Source organism: Podarcis vaucheri, assembly GCF_965113315.1.
Source record: "Podarcis vaucheri genome assembly, chromosome: 17".
NCBI classification, from domain to species: Eukaryota; Metazoa; Chordata; class Lepidosauria; order Squamata; family Lacertidae; genus Podarcis; species Podarcis vaucheri.
This window is the reverse complement of record NC_138755.1, coordinates 38,366,604-38,391,564: the sequence shown is the minus strand read 5'-3', so window position 1 is coordinate 38,391,564 and position 24,961 is coordinate 38,366,604. Positions and strand designations below refer to the sequence as shown.

General features: G+C 41.3%; 1 protein-coding gene across 1 annotated transcript in view; it reads left to right on the top strand.

Annotated features, from left to right (window-relative positions):
• Positions 1–23,683, top strand: part of DGKQ (diacylglycerol kinase theta) — a gene marked incomplete at its 5' end in the record, with an annotated part of 75,305 nt that extends 51,622 nt beyond the window's left edge. Inside the window, 9 exons of the mRNA XM_082204674.1 lie at positions 664–779; positions 5,011–5,162; positions 7,512–7,660; positions 7,952–8,133; positions 8,365–8,465; positions 9,791–9,937; positions 12,125–12,236; positions 12,913–13,065; positions 14,639–23,683. Of these exons, the coding sequence (XP_082060800.1) occupies positions 664–779; positions 5,011–5,162; positions 7,512–7,660; positions 7,952–8,133; positions 8,365–8,465; positions 9,791–9,937; positions 12,125–12,236; positions 12,913–13,065; positions 14,639–14,737 (1,211 nt within the window). The 3' untranslated portion in view covers positions 14,738–23,683. The remainder of the gene's footprint in view (positions 1–663; positions 780–5,010; positions 5,163–7,511; positions 7,661–7,951; positions 8,134–8,364; positions 8,466–9,790; positions 9,938–12,124; positions 12,237–12,912; positions 13,066–14,638) is intronic.
• Positions 23,684–24,961: the final 1,278 nt, after the last annotated feature.

Below are 24,961 nucleotides of genomic sequence, written 5' to 3'. Positions count from 1 at the left end.
CTATTCAAGATGCTAAGTACTTATTGTCCCCTCTTATGTTTAGCTTAGATTCCGGCCCTGTTTGAGCTCTTAGATATTGATTTGCAGCTCTTCTGACCTTAACTGCTCATGGTCAGATGGCAAATTGATCTGGAAGGTGGTGTGCTAAGCACTAAAATGTCAAAGAGTGTTCTGTCTACGTAGGAATATGGGACATTGACATATACCAAGTCAGAGCGCTGGTTCATCAGTCTCAGTGCTGTCTTCAGTGACTGGCAGTGACTCTTTAGGTCTTTAGGGGTCTCTCCCAAACCTACCTGGAGATGCTAGGAATTGAACAGGAGACCCTCTGATGCAAAGCATGTGGTTTACCACTGAGCCATGACCCTTTCCCATAGAAACTCCATTGGGAGAAACTGACCTTCTGTTGGGTAGAGAAGGTACCATCAAAAAGGTGTATCATAGCTGTGCTCATATTGTCAAAGAATAACTTCAATCACCCAGAGGTACCAACCTGACCAGGTTTAAGCCTCTTTAACTTTTGTGAGCTGAGCTGCGTTCAGTGCACTCAATCTTCATTGGATATACCCTTTAGTGACACGATAAAGATATTGCATCATATCACTATGTGCATTTATGTGTGTATGGCCTTTAAAAAATTATTCTTGAATTAATTTGTTCTAGGTGCTGTTGTACTAGAAATTTCATGTTTTGCTGAAGCCGAAAGACTCTATATGCTAGCTAAAGACACCACTGTTAATGACAAGCCACTAACTGCAGTTGTCATCCCTGAAGTTCTGGTAAGAACAATTGGCTTCCAAGTTCTATAAGAAATTAACTAATGCTCAGACGATAAATATAGCATGTTTCATGTGCAAAGCAGAGGTTGGATGGTCATCTGTCATGTGTGATCCAGTTGAGATTCCTGCATTTCAGTGGGTTGGACTAGGTGGCCCTCAGGGTTCCTTCCAATTCTACAGTTCCATAATTCTATGATTCTATGAACTCCACATGAAAATAAATTAAATCCAGCCCTACTTTGCTTGGCCATTTTACTCTGGCTATGGAGGGGATGGGAGCAATTAACAAATAAGGGAATGGAGCAAAGTTTACTGCCAACAAAGGAATGTGTGGTTATAAACAAAGAACAGTCATGTTTGGTTTTGTCCTTAAAATAATGAGCTATTTTTGTTCTACCTAAAAGAAAAACAGCTTTAACATTTATAATCTTGAAGGATAGTTAAAATGTGACTTAAATAACAAAGCTGTCTGTATGTTGAGAGCCTAATGATGGATTAATTTACTCCACTTTAAGGTACCCTTTAAAAATGAGTCCATATCTACTTGGCTCTCTTGAAGCCTGTTGTGTGAGCTCATAAGTAATTTCTAAACTACTTTGCCAAGTTTAAGTCTCCTGAAATATGAGAATGCATTGTGCCCTCTTAAGCAAGCATTTGCGTTAGTACGGGAGCCTCTTCCCTGTGGTGAGATATACATGCCATTCAGCAAGGTATATGTGTGTGAAAGTAGCAGGTACATGAATGAGACCAACAGCTTAGGTCTTTCTCTCCAGACAGATTTATTCACTACCTAACCTGTTGGTTGCATTATTTTTGCAGTGCTGGATTGTGCTATTGCTGGTGCTTGCATCTGGGGCCAGAACAGGCCTTTTTTTTTTCTTATGAAGTGTAGGAAAAATGGCATTCTAAATATAGGCTTTGAAGATTGCATGATGAATAATGGGTGCAGTTGCATATATCTTTGATTTATAATGAAGCTTTTGGAAAGCCTCCACTCTAACTTGAAGATAAACGGCGAGAGCGACGGTTCTTGCTGTTTTTCCATCACCATTGCAGAGGCCCCCGTGCATATTATTTTAATTCAGAAACTGGATTAACATAAATAAGAGTCAGGTTACACCAGCATTCACCAACTTGTTCAGGCCAGTGGGCACGTTTGGAATTTTGAGAAAGTTTCAGAGGCACCAGTAACAAAATGACTGCCATCGAGTTGGGGCATAACACAAATTGGGTGCCGTGGGAGCATATAGGACAGGCTGAACCTGTGCAAACAGGAACTGCACAGGAAGAACAAATAATATCTCATGCATTATGATTTTTAATGGTGGTATTTACAGTGGTACCTCAGGTTACATACGCTTCAGGTTACAGACTCCGCTAACCCAGAAATAGTACCTCGGGTTAAGAACTTTGCTTCAGGATGAGAACAGAAATCGTGCTCCGGCGGCAGCGGGAGGCCCCATTAGCTAAAGTGGTGCTTCAGGTTAAGAACAGTTTCAGGTTAAGAACGGACCTCTGGAACGAATTAAGTACTTAACCCGAGGTACCACTGTACTGAAATTGTTTGCAGGCATCATAGGAAGTACCGCGCTGGTAATCCCTACTCTTCATCTCAGCAGCTTTGCCTTTGAGATGCCTGAAGTCTCCCCCATCTACAGGCCAAGAAAATTTAAGATCACACATGGGAACAGAGGAGCTACTGCTTGATTTTCTCTGTTTATCCCTGCATGGTTCTCATTTTCTCTGAGAATTGTGAGAGTGAAGAGCAGGGAAAACTGCTGCAGGAAGAGAGATGCAAAGATAAACAGGAGTGGCTTCTTATATTGAGCTTTTCCTTCATGGAAAGTAAAGCGCGAAAGTCACAAACACGTAATGCTAAGCTATAGTTTAGTAATACTAGAAGAAACTGCAGTGAGCTTTGCTCTTGCACTCCTGCCGCCTTTCTTCAGCAGCACGGCTGTGAGGAGGACTTAAAAAGCTCTTTCTTCCATTTTAGATTGCTGTCATCTGGACCCAGAGTGTGGCTAATCTTAGCTAGGGTTAATGGAAACAAGCTAACTTCAAACCATACTGTATGAGCTACCCTGATTTAACTAACCATAGTTAAGACAAACCATGGTTTGTGATTTGAATGACATGCTCAACTGCTGTTAACCAAAAGTGATTTTGGAAGCACTAATGTTTATGTAATCATAGTGGTTTCACATTTGTTTCACTCCACATACAATCACTAGGAAGTTGAGGCCCATTGTAATCATGCCAAGTATTCTAATGATTAAAAGGGAAGAGCTATTCTAGTGCATATAGAATATAGAAGCAGAATAATAGTCCTATCTGAACTAGCTAGTTAAAAATGCTAGTCTTTTAGATTCAGGGGTTCTTTTTCAGGTGTATTTGTGTAAATTTAAACCAACAATTAAGTAACAATGAAGCAAGTACCAATGGCTGAGGATGAACGGTGGTTTATGATTGGCCATCAGACCATAATTTGAAACTATGGTCTGGAGTGGGTTAGCAAATCATGAATTGTGCTAACCGTGGTTTACATGTGATATCTGAATTTACCAGCCTGTAGTTAGCACCGTTGCTCTGCCTATGGTGACCTGTGCATCTTAAGTTTTGAACAAATGGAAAACCAAAGCAGAGAACCTGTTCTAAAACATAGTTTGCCAATGTGGTCAGCAGCTCAGCATTTTTTCAGTTCCAAATTGTGGTTAGTGCGAACCAGGGTGTGATGTCTGATACATCTCATGATGTATCCTGCCATTGTTGATCTGTAGGCACAAACAGATCTGGGTTTGGTTGTGTTAGGTCATTCATTCTATGCAGAATCAATCTCTCTCTGTAGCTGCCAGCTCTTATTTGCCTAAGCTAACAAAAGTTGCTTTCTTCCATTGCTGGTATGATTACCAGTTGCCTACAGAGATAGAAGCAAGCTGTCCATGTGTTTTAGCAGCTGCCTGAAACAATCAGTACCTTATCCTCAATTCCGATTATAAATTGAGGATTGTTGCAATCTTGCCTCTGTCATGAACTCAGAGTGGCACCGCATTTTATGTAAGAAAACATTATTGGTGTGGGTAGGCTAAGTCTTGTTTGGAGCAAGTGGGTGCAGTAGGAACAGCATATACATATCTTTTTAAACAAGTTGTGTACACATGCCGAAGCCCCACCCCCATCATTCATCCCAGGGATATACCGTATTTTTTGACTCACTTTTTCCCTCCTAAAAAGTAAGGGGAAATGTGTGTGCATCTTATGGAGCGAATGCAGGCTGCGCAGCTATCCCAGAAGCCAGAACAGCAAGAGGGATCCCTGCTTTCGCTGCGCAGCGATCCCTCTTGCTGTTCTGGCTTCTGGGATTCAGAATATATTTTTTCTTGTTAATCCTCCTCCCAAAACCAGACCAAGACGGTCTGGTGCGTCTTATAGAGCGGAAAATACGGTATTTAAAGAAACAAACATATTGATTCTACTTCAAACAGAAAACATGATGGTTGCAGTTACAGTTGAAGTATGGTGCTGCCCTCTTAGTGGGCGCTGTTAGATATGCCACCACCTGATTATCTTACAAGTTAGTTGTAAGCTGCAATAATGTTTATGAACCACTTCAGACATAATAAATCAGCTGTATAGCTGTTGCTTGTTAATGTGTTTGTGGGATGCTCTCCCCAGGGAGTCTTGCCTGAAGCCTTGATTACATATCTTCAGGCGCCAAGCAAAAACAGTCCTCTTCTATAGCCTTTTAAACTGGAGGAGTATTGTTTGGTTTTTATTGTGTTATGTATTTTTGTGTTTTTATACTGTAAACCGCCTTGTGGTCCTCAGATGAAGAGCAGTATATACATGCAATAAATAAATGTGTAGAAGAGCTAAATTATAGTTCACCACCTGTGTACATATTACTTCCCAAAAGTACAGAATTTGCATCATTTATATTGTAGGAAATGGTTTAGTTCCTTATTTAGCCTTAAGTGCTGAGCTCCTGCATTGCTTGCATGTACAAAAAAGAGGGGCAAAAACACCCCTGTAATTCTTAAAATTGTTTTTTTTTTATGCTGCAGTGAAAAAACCTAAAACTGAGAATGAGGTAAAGTAGATAGTGCCCTGAGCCTCTTAGAAGCCCATGTTTTATGTTTTCCTTTTTTAGGCTTCATTAGGTATTTTTGGAATGGTGTCTGTTTGAGTACATGTGCAGCGTTGTTTAACCAATACTTTCCCCCTCTTCTAGCAAACCAACCTTCCTCAGAACTGCTGCCCATTGCTTGTATTTGTGAATCCAAAGAGTGGAGGACTTAAAGGCCGGGCTTTGCTCTACAGTTTTAGAAAACTGTTAAATCCTCATCAAGTCTTTGAACTAACGAATGGAGGACCACTGCCTGGGTAATTATTAGGATTTGCCCAATTCAGATATCTCTATTAATGTATTATTATTATTATTATTATTATTATTATTATTATGTGTAGGGCTCCTTGCTTTCATTCTTCCACTTCCTAGTCTCGAAAGAAAATTATACAGTTCAGCTGCTGAAACTAAGCTGCTTGATCCTCAACAATGCTTAGGTGAGGAGACTATCTGAGAGCCACATGTAAGGTCCTTGGAGAAAGAATTGGGTGTATATACAATGAATGAAACCAGTAACCTTTTCCTCCCAATCAAACTGCTGTACCCATTTCCCACCTCACCGTTTCCCCTCCTTGAAGCCCCTTCCATGATATGGCATTGTGTGTGATAGAGCTGGTTTAAGAATTTGTGCTTTGGGTGCAATTCAACATTGCACTATTACAACCGTGCCATCGGCACAAGTATTTCTCCTTGCCAGGTAGAAATGTCTGCTCTCTCCTCCCCCCATGCAGGGATGTGGAGGTTCTCCCAACCTCCCAGAACTGATTTGGGGTGGGGCATGCACAGTGGGAGGAGAGTAGGGCTGGGCGATACCTGGTTTTCAACATTGATATAGCATCAGCTAAACACCGTGAGATACTGATACAGCATGATGTCTGAAATAAGGATGGAGCTATGTAGAGGCATTGGCTGGCTTCATGGTTTCCGCCCACATAGTGATTTTTGATACAGACGAATGCCTCGCAAGACGGAAAACCCGCTAGACGAAAGGGTTTTCCGTTTTTCAATGCGCTTCGCAGGGCGAATTTCCCTATGGGCTTGCTTCGCAAGACGAAAATGTCTTGCGAGTCTTGAGATTTTTTTCCGCCCCCCCACCCCCTTTTTCTAAGCCGCTAAGCCTTTAATAGCACTAAGCCGCTAATAGGGTTGCTTCGCAAGACAAAAAAAACGCTAGACGAAGATACTCGCGGAACGGATTAATTTCGTCTTGCGAGGCACCACTGTAGTTCAGACACACACACACACACACACACCATGATTTGTGCTGTATTGCCAGGTCAAAAATTGTGAAACTGATATCACAATATGGACTTCATACCGTTTTTGGATGATGTATCGCCCAGCTCTAGAGGAGAGGGAGAGAAAGTCTAATTTAGTTCCTGCTAGTGGAACTGTTCAGCTGAATCCAACCCATAGTTCATTTTTACTTAAAACTGTTTTCTCACAATGTCGTCATAAAGGCATACTTGCTTTCAACATTGGCCAGCAAACAAACACAAGGGTTGGGTTTTGAAAAACTGTTTACGGTTCTTCCAAGGTCTTAGCAGCTGTCTACTGGGATTGGTTAGGGGTTTCATCTTTTCTTTGAACATAGCTGCTATGCTACGTCATAAATAATTTCTGAAACCCCATGCTTTAGTAGTGGTGTAGAGCTCCTGTTTGCAGATTGCCAATCCAAAGCCTCATGGATGTGCAGGACTTCTTCTCCAGGTCTTTGGACCCCAGCCATTAGTTCCAAAAGCTTTGCATTGTGGAAACTGGGCACAGCTGCAGTGTGAGTGGTAGTACAGCTGAGGATGATCACTGTCAATGCCAAAAGACTCAGTGGCATTATGTATAACCCTCATGTCAAATAATAAACCTTTTCACCATTTCCAACAGCTTTTACTGTCAGCTCACAGAACTGTAGGGGTGGGCTTAATAAATAGCATTTCTATTTTTACATCTGGCATTTGGCAGCAGTTAAACAAATGCAACAGAAGCTCATTTGTTTGTACAGTGATGTCCCAAGTGTGAACTGAGAGTGAAAACTGCAAAGTCTAATGATCTTTCTTGTCTTTTATTGAAAATTAGAGTGAACTGTTATTATCTGACTTAAAGAGTCAATCTATTTGCCTTTTGCTGTTTGCTACATCTTTCAGTCTTAAGGTAGCAGTGGCCACTTTTATTATTTCTATGGGATTGTTTATATGAAAGCCTCCTTGGGGGGCTAACCTTCCAAGTGTTGAAATAAATAAGTGTCTATAATGCTTTTTTATCTAAAAAAAATCAGTTAAAATTGCTACCAGTGGTTCTTTGTTGTACTAGTAGTTGGAGTCTTTTTCACTCTCTCTTTTTAGCATTAGTCTAGCTAGGCATACTTCATATACATTTGGAAACCACTTGGTAAGTCCCATAACACTCTGGATATAAACATGTGGTCCTGCATTCAAAGAACTGCACAACTTGTTGGAAGGGAACTTTGGATCACATGAAACACATATTTTTGAGATTTAGGCTACAACCCTATATCCACTAAATAATTAGAGACCTGAATGTGTGTTTGAATTTAATAGCATTCCTTCAAATAAGTTGTTCTCACTTGTGTTTTGCTTTTTATATTGAAGGTTTCACACATTCTCTCAAATTCCATGTTTCCGAATACTGGTGTGTGGTGGCGATGGCACTGTTGGTTGGGTTCTTGGCGCCTTGGAAGAGATCAGACACAAGCTTGCCTGTTCAGAGCCATCTGTGGCTATTTTACCTTTGGGAACAGGTGAGTTTGAAACTGGATTTCAGGAACAACAATGCGAAATTGTTATTTGCACTCATGACTTTCACAGGTTCCCTCCTCCCCTGAAAATACTCTGGTTTGCTGTTCTGGCGAGCAGAATATTTGTTAATGATGAGGTCAAGTGCAACAAAAAGTTTAAAGCATTGTAAATTTGCAGGTTACATTAAAAGAAAAATGTGGCACAGAAGTAGGTAGTAGCCACGATCTGTTTTGGAGTGAGGGCTTTTGCTTTCATATAGGTTGTTAACAAAAACTTGTCCCTTTTAAAAACAGGTAATGACTTGGGGAGGGTGCTCCGCTGGGGTGCTGGATATAGTGGCGAAGATCCATACTCCATTCTGATATCTGTAGATGAAGCTGATGATGTCCTTATGGATCGCTGGACCATCCTTTTAGATGCTCAAGAGGCTATTGAAAGTGCAGAAAATGGCGTGTTAGAGCCTGAGCCTCCAAAGGTATTTTTCTCGTGTTTATTTTGTTATCACCCCGCCCCTTTTACGCCCCCTTTTCTGGCTTCTTCTGGGTTGCCGTGATGCGTGTGTGTGTGTTGTTGGGTGTCAGTGGATGTGCGTGAATCGGCCGTTGCCTCTAGTTGAAGGGGTTGTGATGTGAATGTTCCGTTCTGCTTGTTGGAAATTTTTAATTCTGGACTAGGTGGTAAAATTTTACTTTTCCTATTTTATTAGATTGTGCAAATGAACAATTACTGTGGCCTTGGAATTGATGCAGAGCTGAGCCTAGGTTTTCATCATGCCAGGGAAGAGGAGCCAGACAAATTCAATAGCAGGTATGTGGGCCCTGTTCTTGTGCAAATGGATAAAACTTTCTTATTCATATTCACAGAGAAAAACATGGATGCTTATGTCTTTGACACTGCCTAAGATTATTTTGTTCTTGCTGTAACATTTTTGGCCTCTATATATAATCCCTATATATAGATATATATATTTACTTTTAAATATATATATTTACTTTCCCCTGGGGTATCAGGTACATCAATAAATGGACATTAGCTTGGAATTGTCCCATTGTGTAGGCAAAGCCTTATTTGCACTTGCATCAATCTGAAACAGGTGGGTGTGGGAGCACTTTTTTGTGGCTTCCTGCCACACCCTCTCTGTGAATTGGAACCATGTAGGCAGGTTATGTAATATGGTTTTCCCTATCTGATTTAAACCACTAGCAAGATCTGTTTACATGACTGTTCTGAAGAGCTTCTTTCTTTCACAACTGCAAACCATAATTAATCGGCCTCAGCTTAACCCATCACTGCAAAATCCATGTGTTTTAAGATGAATTAGAATGTTGTGGACTTGCCTGGAAGTTCGGAGCACAGTTTAGGGTGTTCTGACTATTCAGTATTCCTTAATGATCAGAAGCCAAGCTGCCAGTTACATCCTTTGTTAGGGAATTTATGGGTATATGGCCTTGAAAGGCTAGGAATCTCCTTAGGAAGCATTCCTCTCATCATCCCCACTAAGGATAAATAATGGGAAACTAGGTTTGGGTGTGTACAGGAACAAAGAAACTAGTTTGAGTGAGTTTTATAGGGGGGCAAGGGAGAGATGGATGAACTGGGAGCTGAAGAAAGGTAGGCACTATTTGGGGTTCTGGAGATCTGACGGGGCAACAGCAATTGTTGTTTGTAAGAGTGATACAAGGTGTACCTCCACCTATGCTTAAATTGTAGATTTGTAAGTAAGCACAAATATTACATAAACACCACTTTCAACATAGCTCCCTAGTAAATATTCATAGGATCAAACTGTTTTTTTCACTCTGAGTTCAATTTCCTGATATTTCCATTTAAGGATGTATTTAGCCAGGTTATGCTATGAAACGGCAGGCTACCAGGGAAGATCAGTGGTTTGTTTTGAATTGTCCCATTCTTGGGAGCTGTAGTATGTAGTTGTACATGTTGTTCAACCTTTTTGTGTATGTGTTTTAGCTTGTGTTTTAGCTATATTCTGCACCTGAGTATTTTCTTACCTTGAAAAAATGAGTCTCCCTGAATACATTTTCATCTTCAATTTTTTATCAGCAAGGAAAGCAAAACCAGTGGTGCAGTATGAAGCGTTCTGTTTGTGTTGAATGAAGACTTTCTTTTTCTAGGTTTCACAACAAAGGTGTCTATGTAAAAGTTGGATTGCAGAAAATGAGCCACACAAGAAATCTTCATAAAGAAATCAAGCTTCAAGTGGACCAGCATGAAGTTGAGCTTCCAAATATTGAAGGCCTTATTTTCATTAATATTCCCAGGTAGAAACCATACATATGTCTGTGCGTGCGGTTTTGTCAGAGTTCTTGTCTTTTGGAGGAAAAGAATCCTGCTGTTATGGTTGCACCCTGTTCTGTATTTTAATAGCCAAAATCTCTTCAATAGGATTCCTCCATTTAGCTTCAGCTTCACTGGCACTGAAAGTATATCACAGTGGGTCAGGTGTCAGCAAGAACCGTTTGCAGAGTTGAAATACATTGATTTGAAGAGAGGCAACTATTTTGATAAAGTGTGGCCCATTTCAGAAATGTGTAAAGACACACGTTAACACAGAGAGTCTGGGCTGCTCTGTTCATTCTCTCTTCTGCCTTTGTCCATTCAGCTTGTGATGGTTTGAAGAGCTGCCTTATATTGAGTCATACCATTGATCCTCCTAGGTCAGTAATCATTTGTTCCAGTTGGCAACAGCTTTTCATTGTTTTCCAAATTCTTTCCCTCCCCCCTTCAAACTAGAGATGCCAGCAGCCTTCTAAGTGCAAAACATGGGCTACATCACTATGTTCTTATTCCTTTAAATATAGAGTTACAGCACAAATGAATTGAACAAAACCAGTGCCACAAACGTTCTTGATGAAATAGACCCAGGCAAACCTTAGATAAATCAGCATCTGTTCAAAGAGTGGTCAGATGCAAATGCATAATAATTTTTAAAGGAGAACTGGAAGAATGTTTTGATGATGATTTTTAAAAAAAATTATACATTTTCTTTATATAAGAAATGTTTGTTTTCTTTCTAACGTTTCTCAGTAAATTAAAAGATAATGTATTATGGGCCTGGTATTCTGACTCAACCTAAACTGCAGGACTAGTTTCTTACACAGTCATATTCCCCTCCAAATAAATTGTATAATGATAGCACATTTCTTAAGGTCCCTATATCATGTCTAGATAGTATATGCCTCTCTAACTAGAAAATCTCCATTCTAGCTAAGCAGCTTGATAGACTAGCTGGTACATTATGCTTGCTGGTGGAGTTAGGGTTCATCATGATATCCGTTCTCTTCTTATTTATATATCTTCATGGCAGAACCTTTAAAGTGTTACTAGATTAGCATAAAGTATTTGTAGTTAGTGTAAGGTTAAATTCTCACCTCCACTTCGTTTAGTAACTTGTGCTGTCTTCTGAAGTATCCTAAAGTGCCCTCTGCTGGTCATTACGTCAAAAGCACAGAGTCTGCCAGGAGGTTGGTGACTTTCCTGATAATCAGAGTGCCTTGTAGATCTCTGGCCCCGATGGCGATATGAAAATCTCTCTGGACAAATCATTACTCCTAGACAGAAGGGCTATGTTCACAGCTGGTTATGGTTCCTTTAACTCCATGCTTAACAAAGTTGTAGTTTGAACACAACTCCAGCTTTATCTGCCACTACCAAAAGTAAAATACATACTTGAGAGGACATATTTGCATTTTACACAGCCGAATGAGTACTATGCCTGTCACATCTTTTGCCTCCTTGTGGTCAAATTGCAACCATTCTGTTTCAGTGTGTTATGGATTTTAACATCACAGAACTAAAAAGCATCACATGAGTGTTTTGATGTTGACAAGCAATGAGAAGCCCGCCTGGGAGGTGGTTTGAGGGCACAAGTATGGCTTCTGAAGGAAAAATAAGTTTAGTGAATATATTAATGATTAATTGAATGGGAATGGACTCTTTTTGCTCCCCCGCCTTAGAGGTTCAAAGTGGTCCCTTCCAGATGTTATTGGACTGCAGCGCTCATCATTCCAGACCACTGGTCCTTCTAGCTGGGGTGGATGGAGCAACATCTGGATGGCACCCTGTTGTTTAAGGAGTTTCCCATCCCCAGCTCCATTCACTTCAGTGGGTGCATCTCCTTTCCTGCACCCTCTCTCCAGCTTTTTAATGCTATGGGTCAGGGCAGCTCACAGGGCCACTTAAGAAGTGTCAACAAAAGAAACACAAGTGACTCTTTGCACTTCTGGAGAGTAGAAGACATGGGCCTCATACTTCTGCTGTCATTGCTTCTGTAAGAAGTATGAACTATAAGCATGAAGGTTGCTGGTTTGGGAACATATTCATGTAATTATTTTATGTTATGTTATAAAATAATTCTCTGTAGGAGGATATTACGCTGCACTGATTAAAGAACAAGGTACTTGCTTTTGAAAAATTTGTAACTTACAGTTATTTTGTATTATGTCCAGCTGGGGTTCTGGTGCCGATCTTTGGGGGTCTGATAACGATAATCGGTTTGAAAAACCAAGAATTGACGATGGCTTACTAGAAGTAGTTGGTGTCACTGGAGTTGTTCACATGGTAAGTCTAGTGTTAAACGTCATTGCATTTGGCTAAATCAAACAGAACCATTAGCACCTTATGTCTAAAAATATCTTCCTTTGACTCATAAAGGCAATGTGATGCCAATCGTAAGAATATTTTCACCCCGTTTGACTTGACATAGTCATAAATGAAATTTAAATTGATATCTAATGACAGGTTGTAAAAATAAACTGTATTGGTGATCAAAGTACAGTGCAACCTTGGTTCTCAAACTTAATCCATTCCGGAAGTCCGTTCAACTCCTGAAATGTTTGAAAACCAAGGCATGGCTGCTGATTGGCGCAGGCACCCTGGAAACAATAGCCAACAGCCACATCAGATGTTTGGCTTCCAGAAAGCATTCTAAACCTGGAACACTTACTTCCGGGTTTTCGGCATTTGGGAGCCGTTTGTTCATCAACTAAGCTGTTTGAGAACCAAGGTTCCACTGTATTCCCTTACCATTCCCCCCCCCCCAATAAATACATTCTCTGGTCACAATTCTGGGAGTGTTTAATGTGAAGAAAAATTTAGGAAAGATTTCCAGAATTGTAAATATCTAGTACACTCGTGCTATAAGTTTGATAAATACTTTACCTTGTAAAACAAGTTTGTGGTTTCTCTTTACATTGATATTTGATTTTGAAAGGGCCGTTCTGATTGTTTTACATAGGGTCAAGTCCAGGGGGGTCTACGTTCAGGCATCCGAATAGCCCAGGGCTCCTACTTCCGCTTGACGCTTCTGAAGCCAATCCCAGTACAAGTTGATGGAGAGCCCTGGATCCAGCCACCAGGCCAGATCATTATTTCTACAGCAGGACCAAAGGTATTGATAAACATTTTGTGTTGGGAGTGTTATAGAGATAAGGCATTAAAATGCATACACCCTATACATATAGACCAGGGCAGCCCAACTTTTCATACCAAGTGGGCTGCACACTGCCTTGCCAAGTGGGGAGTGAGGGAGGCTAATATTTGTCCCCCCCCCCTAAAACCTTTGCACTGCCTTCCCAAAGCTGGCTAAGCAAGGTGCTGGGCTTTAAGGAGGAGGCGCAAGACTTTAGCAGGGTCCTACAGCCCTCCCGAGACACGAGTGGCTCTGTGGGTTAAACCACAGAGACTGGGAATGGCCGATCACAAGGTTGGTGGTCCGAATCCCCGCAACAGGGTGAGCTCGCGTTGCTCGGTCCCTGCTCCTGCCAACCTAGCAGTTCGAAAGCACGTCAAAATGCAAGTAGATAAATAGGTACCACTCCGGCGGGAAGGTAAACAGCGTTTCTGTGTGCTGCTCTGGTTCGCCAGAAGCGGCTTAGTCATGCTGGCCACATGACCCGGAAGCTGTACGCCGGCTCCCTCGGCCAATAAAGCGAGATGAGCGCCGCAACCCCAGAGTCGTTCACGACTGGACCTAATGGTCAGGGGTCCCTTTACCTTTAACGTACAGCCCTCCCACCTCCTTCCCAAAGCTGGGAAAACGCTAACTAGGCTTTGGGAAGGAGACACGGACTCTAGGACCCCGTCACAACCCTCACACTTCCTTTCTAAAGCCCAGTGCCTCACTTAGTTGGCTTTTGGAAGGTGGCACAAGGGTTGGGTGTGTTTGTGTCAAATGTTGCTGTACTTGGGTCATGCATTGGACCACCCTACTATGGACCATAAATATTCAGAACAATCTTTCAGATCATTCCAGCTCAGACATAATCCATGTTGGCTTGTTAAGCTGTATGAGCTTTGTGCCTGCAGCCCCATTCTCCCTCCCTACCTTCTTGGCATGCTGTGACGGAAGTCTTCCTGGCTTAATTTACCATAGTTTCCCATTACATCTGAACCAGAATCAGAACAAACCAGGATCCAAAACTAATTTCAGGCATGGTTTTAAATTGTGGTTTCTTCCAATTCTGGCCATTACAATTTTCCATTAAGTTAATTCACCCTGGAAGTTTTTATTGTTAGCCTGCCAGAAAGGGCTGACTGGTGCAAGCATAATGCTCTTGCACATTTCGGCTTGTAGAATTGATGTTGCATCCAAAATGGGCAATGTCTAAGGTAGGGTTGGCTAACCCACAGCCCAGATCCCGTTCACCAAGGTGCACTGCGTTATCTCTTGAGAAAGATGGATGGATTAAAAATAAGTAACATCTGTGCTATGGGGGTGTTTTCTTAGCATGTACGCTCTGAAATGTTGAAAGAGTCCATGTCAATTAAACGCCCACCTTTAAATCTCAACTCTAGTCTACTCTAGCAGCCTTTTGTTACGTATTTTACCAATACCTCTAGATGGGAAAGAAGAAAATGGGGTGTAAAGCTGCTTGTTGACATTAAGAAAAAATTCTTTCGAATAAGGATGTATTTCAAGGAAGGTTGTGTTGTGGTGATTGTTTTTAACATACTTCTTACAGGTTCATATGTTAAAGAAATCAAAACAGAAACAGAAAAAATCAGGAAATTTAAAGGACTCAAGATCTGAGAGCATGATGGTCAATGAAGTGGGACGCTGATGGAAAATGATATCCACAGAACAAATGCAGCACACCTACTATAGATGAGATGCATCTGCCTGTTGTAAAACTGTATTTGTACAGTTCCAAGTTAAGAATTGGTTGCACAAGAGCCTGTTGTAATTATATTTCCATGTTTGTTGTACAGTGCCTATCCTGTAGCCGACATGAGATTTAGTTTATGCATCTCATGTTGGTCGGAGAAGTTCGCATTAGGTAGCCTTTCCATAAACCATTAACCAGTTTTTGCTTCATGCCCGTAGCCAATAGAGCAGAGATCCCGTTATGCCATGCTCTTTATATACTACGTTTTCCTCGCCTTATTCTCCCTGGGAGTCACTTATTTTTATAAAATAAGTTTTTAACCCTTAAAAAAACACCTCAAACCTACTTAAAGAGTTTTAAAGCTACCCCGGCGTTCCCCAAGAGGGAAACATGGCGAAGGGATAAAATTGTCACTTTTGTGATGTTGCTGATTACTCGTGCAATAATGCTTTAAGTAGGATTGGGAGCAAATGGATATCATTCCAGCGGCACAATCCCATTTTCCGCTGCACTAGGTGTGCTGCCATCATGCCAAGGTTCACTACAACGTTCCTGGCAGATTCCAGTTAAAGGAGGCTCTTCCAAACTGCATATAAAAGAGATCCAGCAGCTCCTTCCCAAATTTGCAAAGTACAAATTACTCAACACTCCCTTGATTGGAAAGATGCACTCAGCAGAGAGCTGGCAGGCTTGGCTGAATGCAGTGGGGATCACCTCCCACATGCATAGCTCTGTATGGATTGTGCCTCGGATATTTAACTACTTTTTTTATTTGCCTGCATGAACACTTCCACACTACTCAATGGCTGTACATGTAATGGTAAACAACGCCTTATCATCCAGACCAGGGATTGTGGTTCTCAGTTTCAAACCTAGCCAGCTGCAAACCATGATTCTGCTTGTTATATGAACCAGTTTTGTTTTAAGCTACAATCCCTTGTCCAGAAAGGCAAGACTGGCTGACATTCAGGAAAAGGAAAACTAAACTCTGGTGAAGTTCTTCTGGTGTTTTGGGAGAAGAGGAAGCACAATAACTCTTGTGGCTCCTTCCTACATGTATGCATAGTGGCAAACGATGGCTTAATGTGTGAACATGGCCAGTGAACCCTAAAAACCTAATATAATTTTATCTATTTTTATACTGCACAATCTTTTTCTATACACTACAAGCTTCTGGTTTTCTCCATTTCTCTCTCTCTCTCTCTCTCTCTCTCTCTCTGTATGTTTCTTTTTTATAGTTCAGGTCCCTATATTGAGATTTTTCTTACTTCATTCCCTAAATTCTAATTTCATTCCCTAAATTATTATACTAATTTCGTTCCCTAAATTATTTTAACATACAAAGAGACTATGAATGGCAAACCAATAATCAGTAAATATGGCACAATTTAGTAAACAAATCAGCATTCATTTATGTTAAGTATTGATACACTAAGTTGAAATATGCCTTAGTTTCTTCTCTATTGATGAACTGGTCTACATGTTTGTTTGTCTTTAAAGTGTGTCTTATGTGACTAGATCTAGATGTGGCTGTACTGATTGTGCAGATAAAAATGCTACATAGAAAGGTCTTTGCTTGTAACTAGGGAATCATTCCCTGCTCTATAAATATATTGACCATACAAGGAAAAGTTAATGCAGACTCTGTTCAGACATAAGGCTAAGCTATGGTTTGTGGTTACGTGAACAAGCCGCATAAAGTCTCAGACTTGCACTCTCCCCCACTTCCTTCTCCAGTATTATCATGAGGAGATTAGAAGCTTCTACTTCAGTTTTGATTAATTGTAACTTGTTGTTATATCGGAACCTGGACAAACTATGGTTTATGAGTTATGAAGCTGGCATGTTTCAGTAAACCGTAGTTGAAATTGACCACCGTTTAGAGCTTAGGCATGATGTGAAACTAGTTAATCCAAAATGGAAGTAAAGGCTTCCGATCTTCTCTCAACTATGCTACACTTCATTCCTGTAATGATAAAACCATCATTTATCATTTCAGGGATCAGCCACTGCATGGATACGAGGAGATAAATAATAGTTTTTCATTGTGTCCAAACGAAGATAGTATCTTTCTGTGGATGCTAATCGCAGAAGGAAGATTAAGCAAGATAGCTGGTGACTTTAGCATTGTTTCTGATAATACCAATACAAGCTTTATTTAATTATGGAGAGAATATCATTACTCCTGAATGCAGAAGCAGTAGCTGTACCCTCAAACAGGGTCAAAATCCTATAGATGCAACATTGCGTCTTTCAGATGCTTTTGCAACAAATATTCTTAGGCTGCCTTTGTCCATCTGGAAGCAACCTGAGAGGGCTGTGGTAGCCGCAGGACTGCACTCGTCATCTATTCTAATACCCCATTTCGTATGTAGTTAATGAGAACATATCAAGCTTTTGTGCACAACTATGGCTTTTTTGAAAACGGTGGCATGCACAGCATCAGAAAAGCAGTAAAAGTGAGCAACTCCTTTCCCGCTCCACCAGGCATTCATGCCTGGGACACTTTGCAACCTAAAGGAACTGCAAGTTGCTCTGGTTTGCAGCAGGTATTCCCGGGAGCAGCTGTCTCATTGCATGCGTAATTGCTGCAGAACAACTCTTCCTACACAGCAGGAATGTCTGCTGGAGCACTGTCACTTTGATGCGGCAGTCACCACTGCAAGAGTCTCCTGGGAGAAGGGTGGCATCGAGACTGCACCCACCCAGTGAGACTCCGCGCATTGCCAGTGCTTTATCTGCACAAAGCTTCCAGTGTTGCTTGTGGGTCCATTTCTGATTTGCACTATGTTTACACAAAGGCTCTCTTCATGCACTGTGCGCCGCACAGCAAAAACAAAACAAAACACTGTGGCTTCTTTGTTACATGTTATTTGTCTTCCAGATTGTTAGAGCACGTTGTAGTTTAAACGTACTTCCACACCGACCAGAGTTCAGCTGGGGAATGCTGCATATTTTGTAGACCTTCTTGTAACATTGGCAGGTGCTTTCCTTGCAAAAACTCTGAGCTTTGATACACAGATGAATGTGAATAGACATTTAAGACCTTTTCATCTTGTTCAATCCTTCTAGGTATAAAATATTGTGCAGGTAGAATAGAAGTATTCAAGGGGGCTTATTTTTCTTGAATGGCAACTACCCCCATGAAATACTGCTTTTAAGACTAAAGGGAGTTTCATTTCGGATGATGCAGTTTGTCATATGGCTGGGGAGGGACCATCAAATTTCACTGAATATGCTCAAAGCCTTGAGCTATCTCACAGTACCTCTTTTGTTACCAAGCTCTGTATTTAGTTATTTATAGTTTCTCCCTGAAAGCATAAACTGTTCCAACCTTGGTTTATCATATTGTTGATTTTCACTGCTGATTAGTGAAATAGCACAGTGCAATATGCTATTTATGAAGAGTGTATGTTTCCCCAAATAAATCCCTTAGATTGTGATATAAATGGCAGTAGCATGCTATGAGTTTGTTGGCAGAAAGTAGCTGCAGCAAGTGACTGGTTCTTGTCGTGCACAAATATTGTGCAATTTAGTACTGGTTTGCACAGCTGCTTGGCTAGAGTAAAGTTGTGCACTAGGAGAAGTACATCTCCAGCACAAAGTCTAAGTCCAACCCAAGAGAGATTACTTTGAAGTCAAGTGGCAGCTTGTTTTGTCTTTGGTCCAACTCAACCCTTCATATGTGAACTATGTGCCCCAAAACAAGCTAAAGTTGGCACACCAAGCAGTACTTGTGCATCTGGTTTTTGTGTTTGGGAACTAGAACTTATTGTTGGCATTTCAGTTTCTCCACTTCATGTGAACTAAGGAACAATGTCTCATTAGCGGTCTGGGGGAGATGTATTGTGAGACAGCTCATCGGGCACAGCAAAGAGTGCTCTTCCCAGAATGTAATCTTATCCACTGCATTTTTACTGCATTCCTCACATATATTTAATCCAAGTGACATGTCATCCTAACAATATTGTAATTGAGTACGTTCACAGGACTATTTCAGCGATAGTTTGTCTGTAAGCCTTTCTCCACTTGTAGACCATGGCTTTTTGCAGGTTTTTTTAAGGTAATGGACAGGGATCCAAAGATTAATGATGCTTTTCTAACAACAGCCCATGGAAAATTAATTTTGAAACCAGGGAGATATTTAGGGTCTTTTTGGAGATGGAATGGATTTCCTGCCAGTTTCTATCATTTCTCCTGAAACCATTGAAGCTTCCAGTTGTGATGGTGTGATTTGTCATGGGGACCAAGTTTTCCTAATAGTAGGCTGCATCACTGTTATTTTCATGCCTGTTTCTCACTTGACTCTGGCCTGGTACAGATGTACCATTAGCTCCCTGCAAAGCATGGGTTGCAGAAACTTGCAGTTCCTCCCTCTTCCTTGCATTAACTATGGCTTTGCATAACCATGGTTTGTGATGGTGCACAGTAAACACAGAGGTAATCCTGGTTTGCAAGCATATTTCAGCTTCTAGTCTACAAGGGAACCATGGCTGGTTTGACACAAATGTAAGGCAACCAAAGTGAACTCCAGGAAGGCAGTGGAGGAAGCGGGGGAGAGTTTTGAGGAGAGAGCACATGCTTCTGATTTGCAAACCATGGTTTGCATGAACCTAGCATTTAATCTGTATTGGAGTCAGGAGTCAGGATTGTGGCTAATTAACACATTGTTTTTGTATGTGATGCACAAGTCCACAGTCAGGTGTGCAGAGATGTGGAGTTTCTAAAATCAATGTGTGTGTGTGTACCATTATATACATTATGAAGTAAATGCATGGTCCAACTTTCCAGGACAAAACCCCCCTATTACCACTAGCGCAGCTTTTCTCACTGTACAAAGCGCTCATCTTCATGTCCAAGCTTAGGTCAGCATTGACAAAAATGTAGTGCTGTAATCTGTCTTCATGCAGGGATCTTTGAAATCAACCGCTTTAGTGATTTCAGCCAATACTCTTTAAAAATAAAATCAGGACCTGCATCCATTGTTTACATGCTACCTTTGTTTTGCACTTGTAATTGTAAGAGAAATTGCATTATATTTGGTATAGCTTAATACAAAGCCCTTTTTGTACAAGTGCATTTTAGAATTGAGGTCGTGTCTGAAGTACACCACAGGAAATTCAGTTTTGTAATTCCAGTATATTCATTTATGCCTATTTAACTACCCCCCCTCTCTCCCCCCCCTCCTGTTGCCCACTCAGAGATTCAGGAGAGGAATAGAGCAGGCTACTAATAAATTAACTGAAAGTTCACTTTTAACCTCAGATATAAACTGCATGTTAAAGATTTGTAAAGTAAAACCCTATACAGACATTCTGTCCGACGGACAGTGTTAGCTTTCAGCGCTTGCATTGGGACCAAGGCACACACAGCTCAATGTGTATTGGACTGTAGCACATTGTGCTCTCCAATTTTGTGGTATACAGATCTTGTAGCTTGGGTGTTTGCAGATTGAGCTCTGTCTTTTTGTGACATTGGGGCAGCACACTGGATCTACTGTGCATTGGATCAAATGTGTACAAAGATCCTTTCTCTTCCTGAGCTGAGCAGAACTTAAGTCATTCCCAAACCTCTTATGTAAATTTAGCCCTGTTCAGTTCCATGGGAACAAATTACTGTGACGATTCTGTCTGCCCTTTATCTACAGCCACACTGAGCCGAAGCACTACATCCCAAAATCATCTTATGTTAAAGATCCATAGCCAGATATTCTAACAGTTGTGTAAGATTCAGAGCAGCTAGTCTCCCCCAAATTGGGTCTGCGTGGCGCTAGGGAAGGTTTAGTTATATTATTGCTTGCAATGTTTTCTCACTTGAAATTTGTCCCAAAGCTGCTATGGGTCATGTTGGGGGGAAGCCTTTTGATGCTCCCCCATGGGAGCTTTGGGAGGTGATTATGAGTGAGGAAACAAAATAGGGATTTAAAAACAACCCAGCCTCATTGCTTAGATCCAGTTCTCGATCACATGCAGCCGCAAAGCCTCTGTCTGCCTGCCTGCCTGTCTGTCTGTCTGTCTTAAGTTAGGGAGGTCTTCCAACAAAATGTGTAGCTGAAATCCATGTACTTCAGACTGACTAGGTTGTGAATTGGGTTATACTGGAACAGGTGCTGCATTCGTTATGGTTTTAACTTCCTATAGTTCTGCGTTGAATGTAAAGCGAATCTTTGCATTGCTTACAGTAGCATAATTTAATGCAGTTAGGTTAGCAAATTTAATGTTTACAAGATGGTGACTGTTGATTGTAAGCTTCCATATCGATGCACTGCTTCCACTGGAAGGCTTGTCTGTCTACTTGCTTATGACAGTTAATGGTATTAATTGCCTTTCTTGACACAACCTCTTAAGTAGAACCCTTCAAAAGCTGTGGGCGGCTTTTTGTTTTTAAAAAAAAAATCTTTTGAAGACCAGGATGAGAAGTTTGTGTTGACACAAATATTGAATTAGAATATTTTTAAGAAGGTTTATATTTTCTGAAGATAATTTATAAGGAAGGTTTTCTATGCAATTATAGTAGCGTTGATGTAAATGATAATTCAGATATTCATTCTGTAAACAACTAAGAACCTATTTTCAGGGTTCTGCCCCTTCCCATCAGGCTTAATAAAAAGTATGTTTATAGGTCCCTTTAATGCTGCATTTTCTTGTAACATTTCAGTACATGCCAAACTACATACACAAATATGGCTTCCAAGCAGGGAATTTTAATTTCCCATGTAGATGCAATTGTATATGACAAGCACACATGCATATTTCCCTGTGTAAGACACACATGATTGGAAACCCTAATCTGGGACAGTTGAGGTCCAGAGACATACTAAAATACATGTGTGTCGATCACAGTGATTGCATGTGCTAACTGTGTGCATTATTTCCTATATGGAAAGTGAAATTTGGTTTGTATAAATCTGGTCCTTTTCAGCAGGGAATGTGTTATGAGGTGGATTGCATGAATCATTTTATGTAAATCATGCTTGGTCCTTCTTGCATATCTACAGTTGAGAGAACTTGGAACAGCTGCTTAGCTTAAAATTTCCATATATGTCTGCATTGAGCTGTGCTCATTTTTCTCAGTCAGCGATTTTCAAACTGGCCCAGCCTGGTAAAAGTTTCAGAGTTGTATAGTACAAATAATGAATGTGCCCTAGAACACCCCATACAGAATTGCACTGCACAATTAATTCTGGCGGGCAAGCTGTCTTTCAGGGGAGCTTGTTCACCATTGTGTATTATCTCACCAAAGAGAATCTCTGATCAGCTTGCAAGGAATCTTAGGTTTAACCTCCACAGCACAGTTCGAAGACCACTGCTATGAGTATAATGTGCAAATTCTTCGTGTTTTGTCACCTCTTGATGATCCTGTTTGTTCAATTTTCCAATAATTTGTTTAAACCAGATTGTTCTGATGTGGCCTTGTTAGAATTTATTCACTTTCTACCAATTCTGGCCAAATCTATACAAACAAAGGACAGGCACAATTTTGTGCTTTTGGAGCCCATGACTGCTCTGTTTCCCATAATAGCAACAGTATATATAATGTGTTAGAAATGAGCTGAGAGAAACTTAATTTGGCAAACGTTAAATGCAAAAATTAGTATCCGTTGTAAATCGTTTTGCTCATTTCTTTGTAACTAAGGGAAGATGTCTAGATACATTCTTGTTCGTGTTCAATAAAGGCTGAATAGGAACTATAATCTAGTAGAACTGCAAACTTCAGGCCACATCTACACTACAAATACATCAATTTTATTCCAGTGCGGTCGGGTATTTGAAGTCTAGATATATGCTGTGCACATATGTTCGGTGCTGTGGCTCATCTTGAACTGTAAAACATTTACTCACTTTGGTAGCAGATGCAGTGGTTCTCATACTCTGGAGTTACCCCCTTTTCCTCTTCGGTGATGGCGGGGAAAGTTGCAGGGAGGTATTAGGCTCAGCTGTGGAAAAGCCAGACACATTTTTGTCTTGGCAGCAGAGACTGAGCTTTGCAGCCACCCAAACTACCTTTGCTAACCCTGCAAACTGTAGATAAGAGATCTTCTGGCCGCTGAGCTTCCCTCCTTCCTGCTTCCTCCAATGGAAGACCTGGAGGTTCCGTGTTGTAGGACTTCTCTAATGCTAGCGCTGAATTAATGGCTCAGTCCACAGATCCCACAGTGGGCTAAGTACATGTCCTGATGTGTGCGAGGTTGTGTGTGCTCACCAGCCAAAGAGATAGCTTTGAAAGTGCGGTAAGCTTAGAAGTGGGCCTGGGTTTTTAAAAAATCAACCTGAGAAACACTGTGTGAGAAAGTTTGAGACCCATTTAAATAAGCTGAGCAAAGTTTAGTAGTGAATAGCTTTAAAAGCACCCCTGATTATGCCACAATGCAAAATTTACCACCTGCAATAGTTTGCCTATTGTGTAGTTCTTGCTCTTTGCAATCTGTGTGCTTAATAATTCACTCAAGAGTAATTGTAAAATTATAACCGTTAGGTGAACCGTTTCCACATTGTGTGCCTAAACAGAAGCTAGAAATGCACATCATATTTGTTTACTTGTTCTTCTGTCTTAAACAGGGTTTTTATTGTGTGCTAGTTTCTAGATGTCTGCCTTGTAAACCCCTTCTTCTTGCCTTTGAATGATCAGTCCTGACACGCAATGACTGTAAAAGAATTATTTATATGGTGTGCTCTTTCTTTTTTATTTAAATATCAGTTTGTCTTCAGAGTATATACTATATTCGTAGAGAGATTCTGTGTATATTTTTGCTACGTATTTGTGTTTGGTTTCATTTTGATTGTATGTATATTTTTGCACTGATTTGAAATTCTGTATCGATTGCTTTGTGAGTATTGACCATCTGATTAGAATTTGTCTGTGACAAATATAACTGCTAATTTCTGTTGAGCCCTGAATAAACTGGCCCTGTTGTGTTTTGTGGCAACAAGAAGGCTTGTGTATGCCTTGGGGCACTTCGAGTGTGTAAGAAACTGTTCCAGCTTAGTCCACAAATAACTAGCATCGCTATGTGTAAGCAGGTGAATGTGTCTCTGTTCCCTATGGTGTAATAACTTGATAACGTCAGTTTATTTGCCAGGTTGTCTGTAAGGGAGGCTTTGCACATCTCTCTCACCCATTCTGTACCCCCCCCCCTGTGCTGGTCCTGGGGGCTACCGAGAGGCAAGGTCTGAGTCCAGTTTGAGGTCGATGGTGTGGTATGGAGGCTGTCCGCCAAAGCTGTAGCTGGGTCCAAGGCAGGGAGTCAGGTGAGGTCAGGAACTCTGGCAGAAGAGCAGGACAGAGTGCAGGCAGGAACAGGCTACCAACAACGTTGCTCCCGGAACCTGGGACTGGGGCTGGCTGGCTTTTATCTGCCCCGAGGCATAGGGCGGTCCCGGTCCACAGGTGCCTCGCCTCTCCTGGCCTGGAGGCGAGCACTCCTCCTGCGGGAACTTAGTTCCCTCCGCCTCTCTGCCCTGAGCCTCTGCAGCTCAGGAGAGGCTGGAGGGTTACCAGACCCAGAGGCAACCTAAGCATCCCCTGACGGGGCTGAGAGTGGAGCACCTGCAGGCAATGGGTCCTCCATCACCTCAGGAGCCAGAGCAGACTCAGCTGGTGCCTGCACCTGAGGATCCAGCACAGGTGAGGACCCTTCAGGCTCAGGCCCCAGCCCCGGCTCAGCTGGTTCTGGAGGCGGGGACTCCTGTGCAGGCTGGAACTCCTCAGGTTCAGCCTCCGAGTCCGAATCCCAGGCCATCACACACACCCTAAAAAAATCAACACTACAAAGTTACTAAGCACATTCAGCCTTCATAGGGTGGGGAGATTCCCCCCTTGCGTTTCCCCCCAAAGATTTTGCATCCTTTCGCAAATTTCTCCAGAGTCTGCTGGTACTTCCTTCTTGTGCATGGTTGATGCTTTCTTTGTTACATAAGCAATGCCACTCGCAGCCTCACCGTCAGAAACATAATTTATTTAATTTAAACATTTATAGATCACTTTTCAAACAAAGTTTCATCGAAAGGAAATATGCTGTTGCCCAACAATGGGAGATACTGAAAATGAATTCCTTCCAGTAGCACCTTTAAGACCAACTAAGTTAGTTCTTGGTATGAGCTTTCATGTGCATGCACACTTCTTCAGATATGCATATCTGAAGAAGTGTGCATGCACACGAAAGCTCATACCAAGAACTAA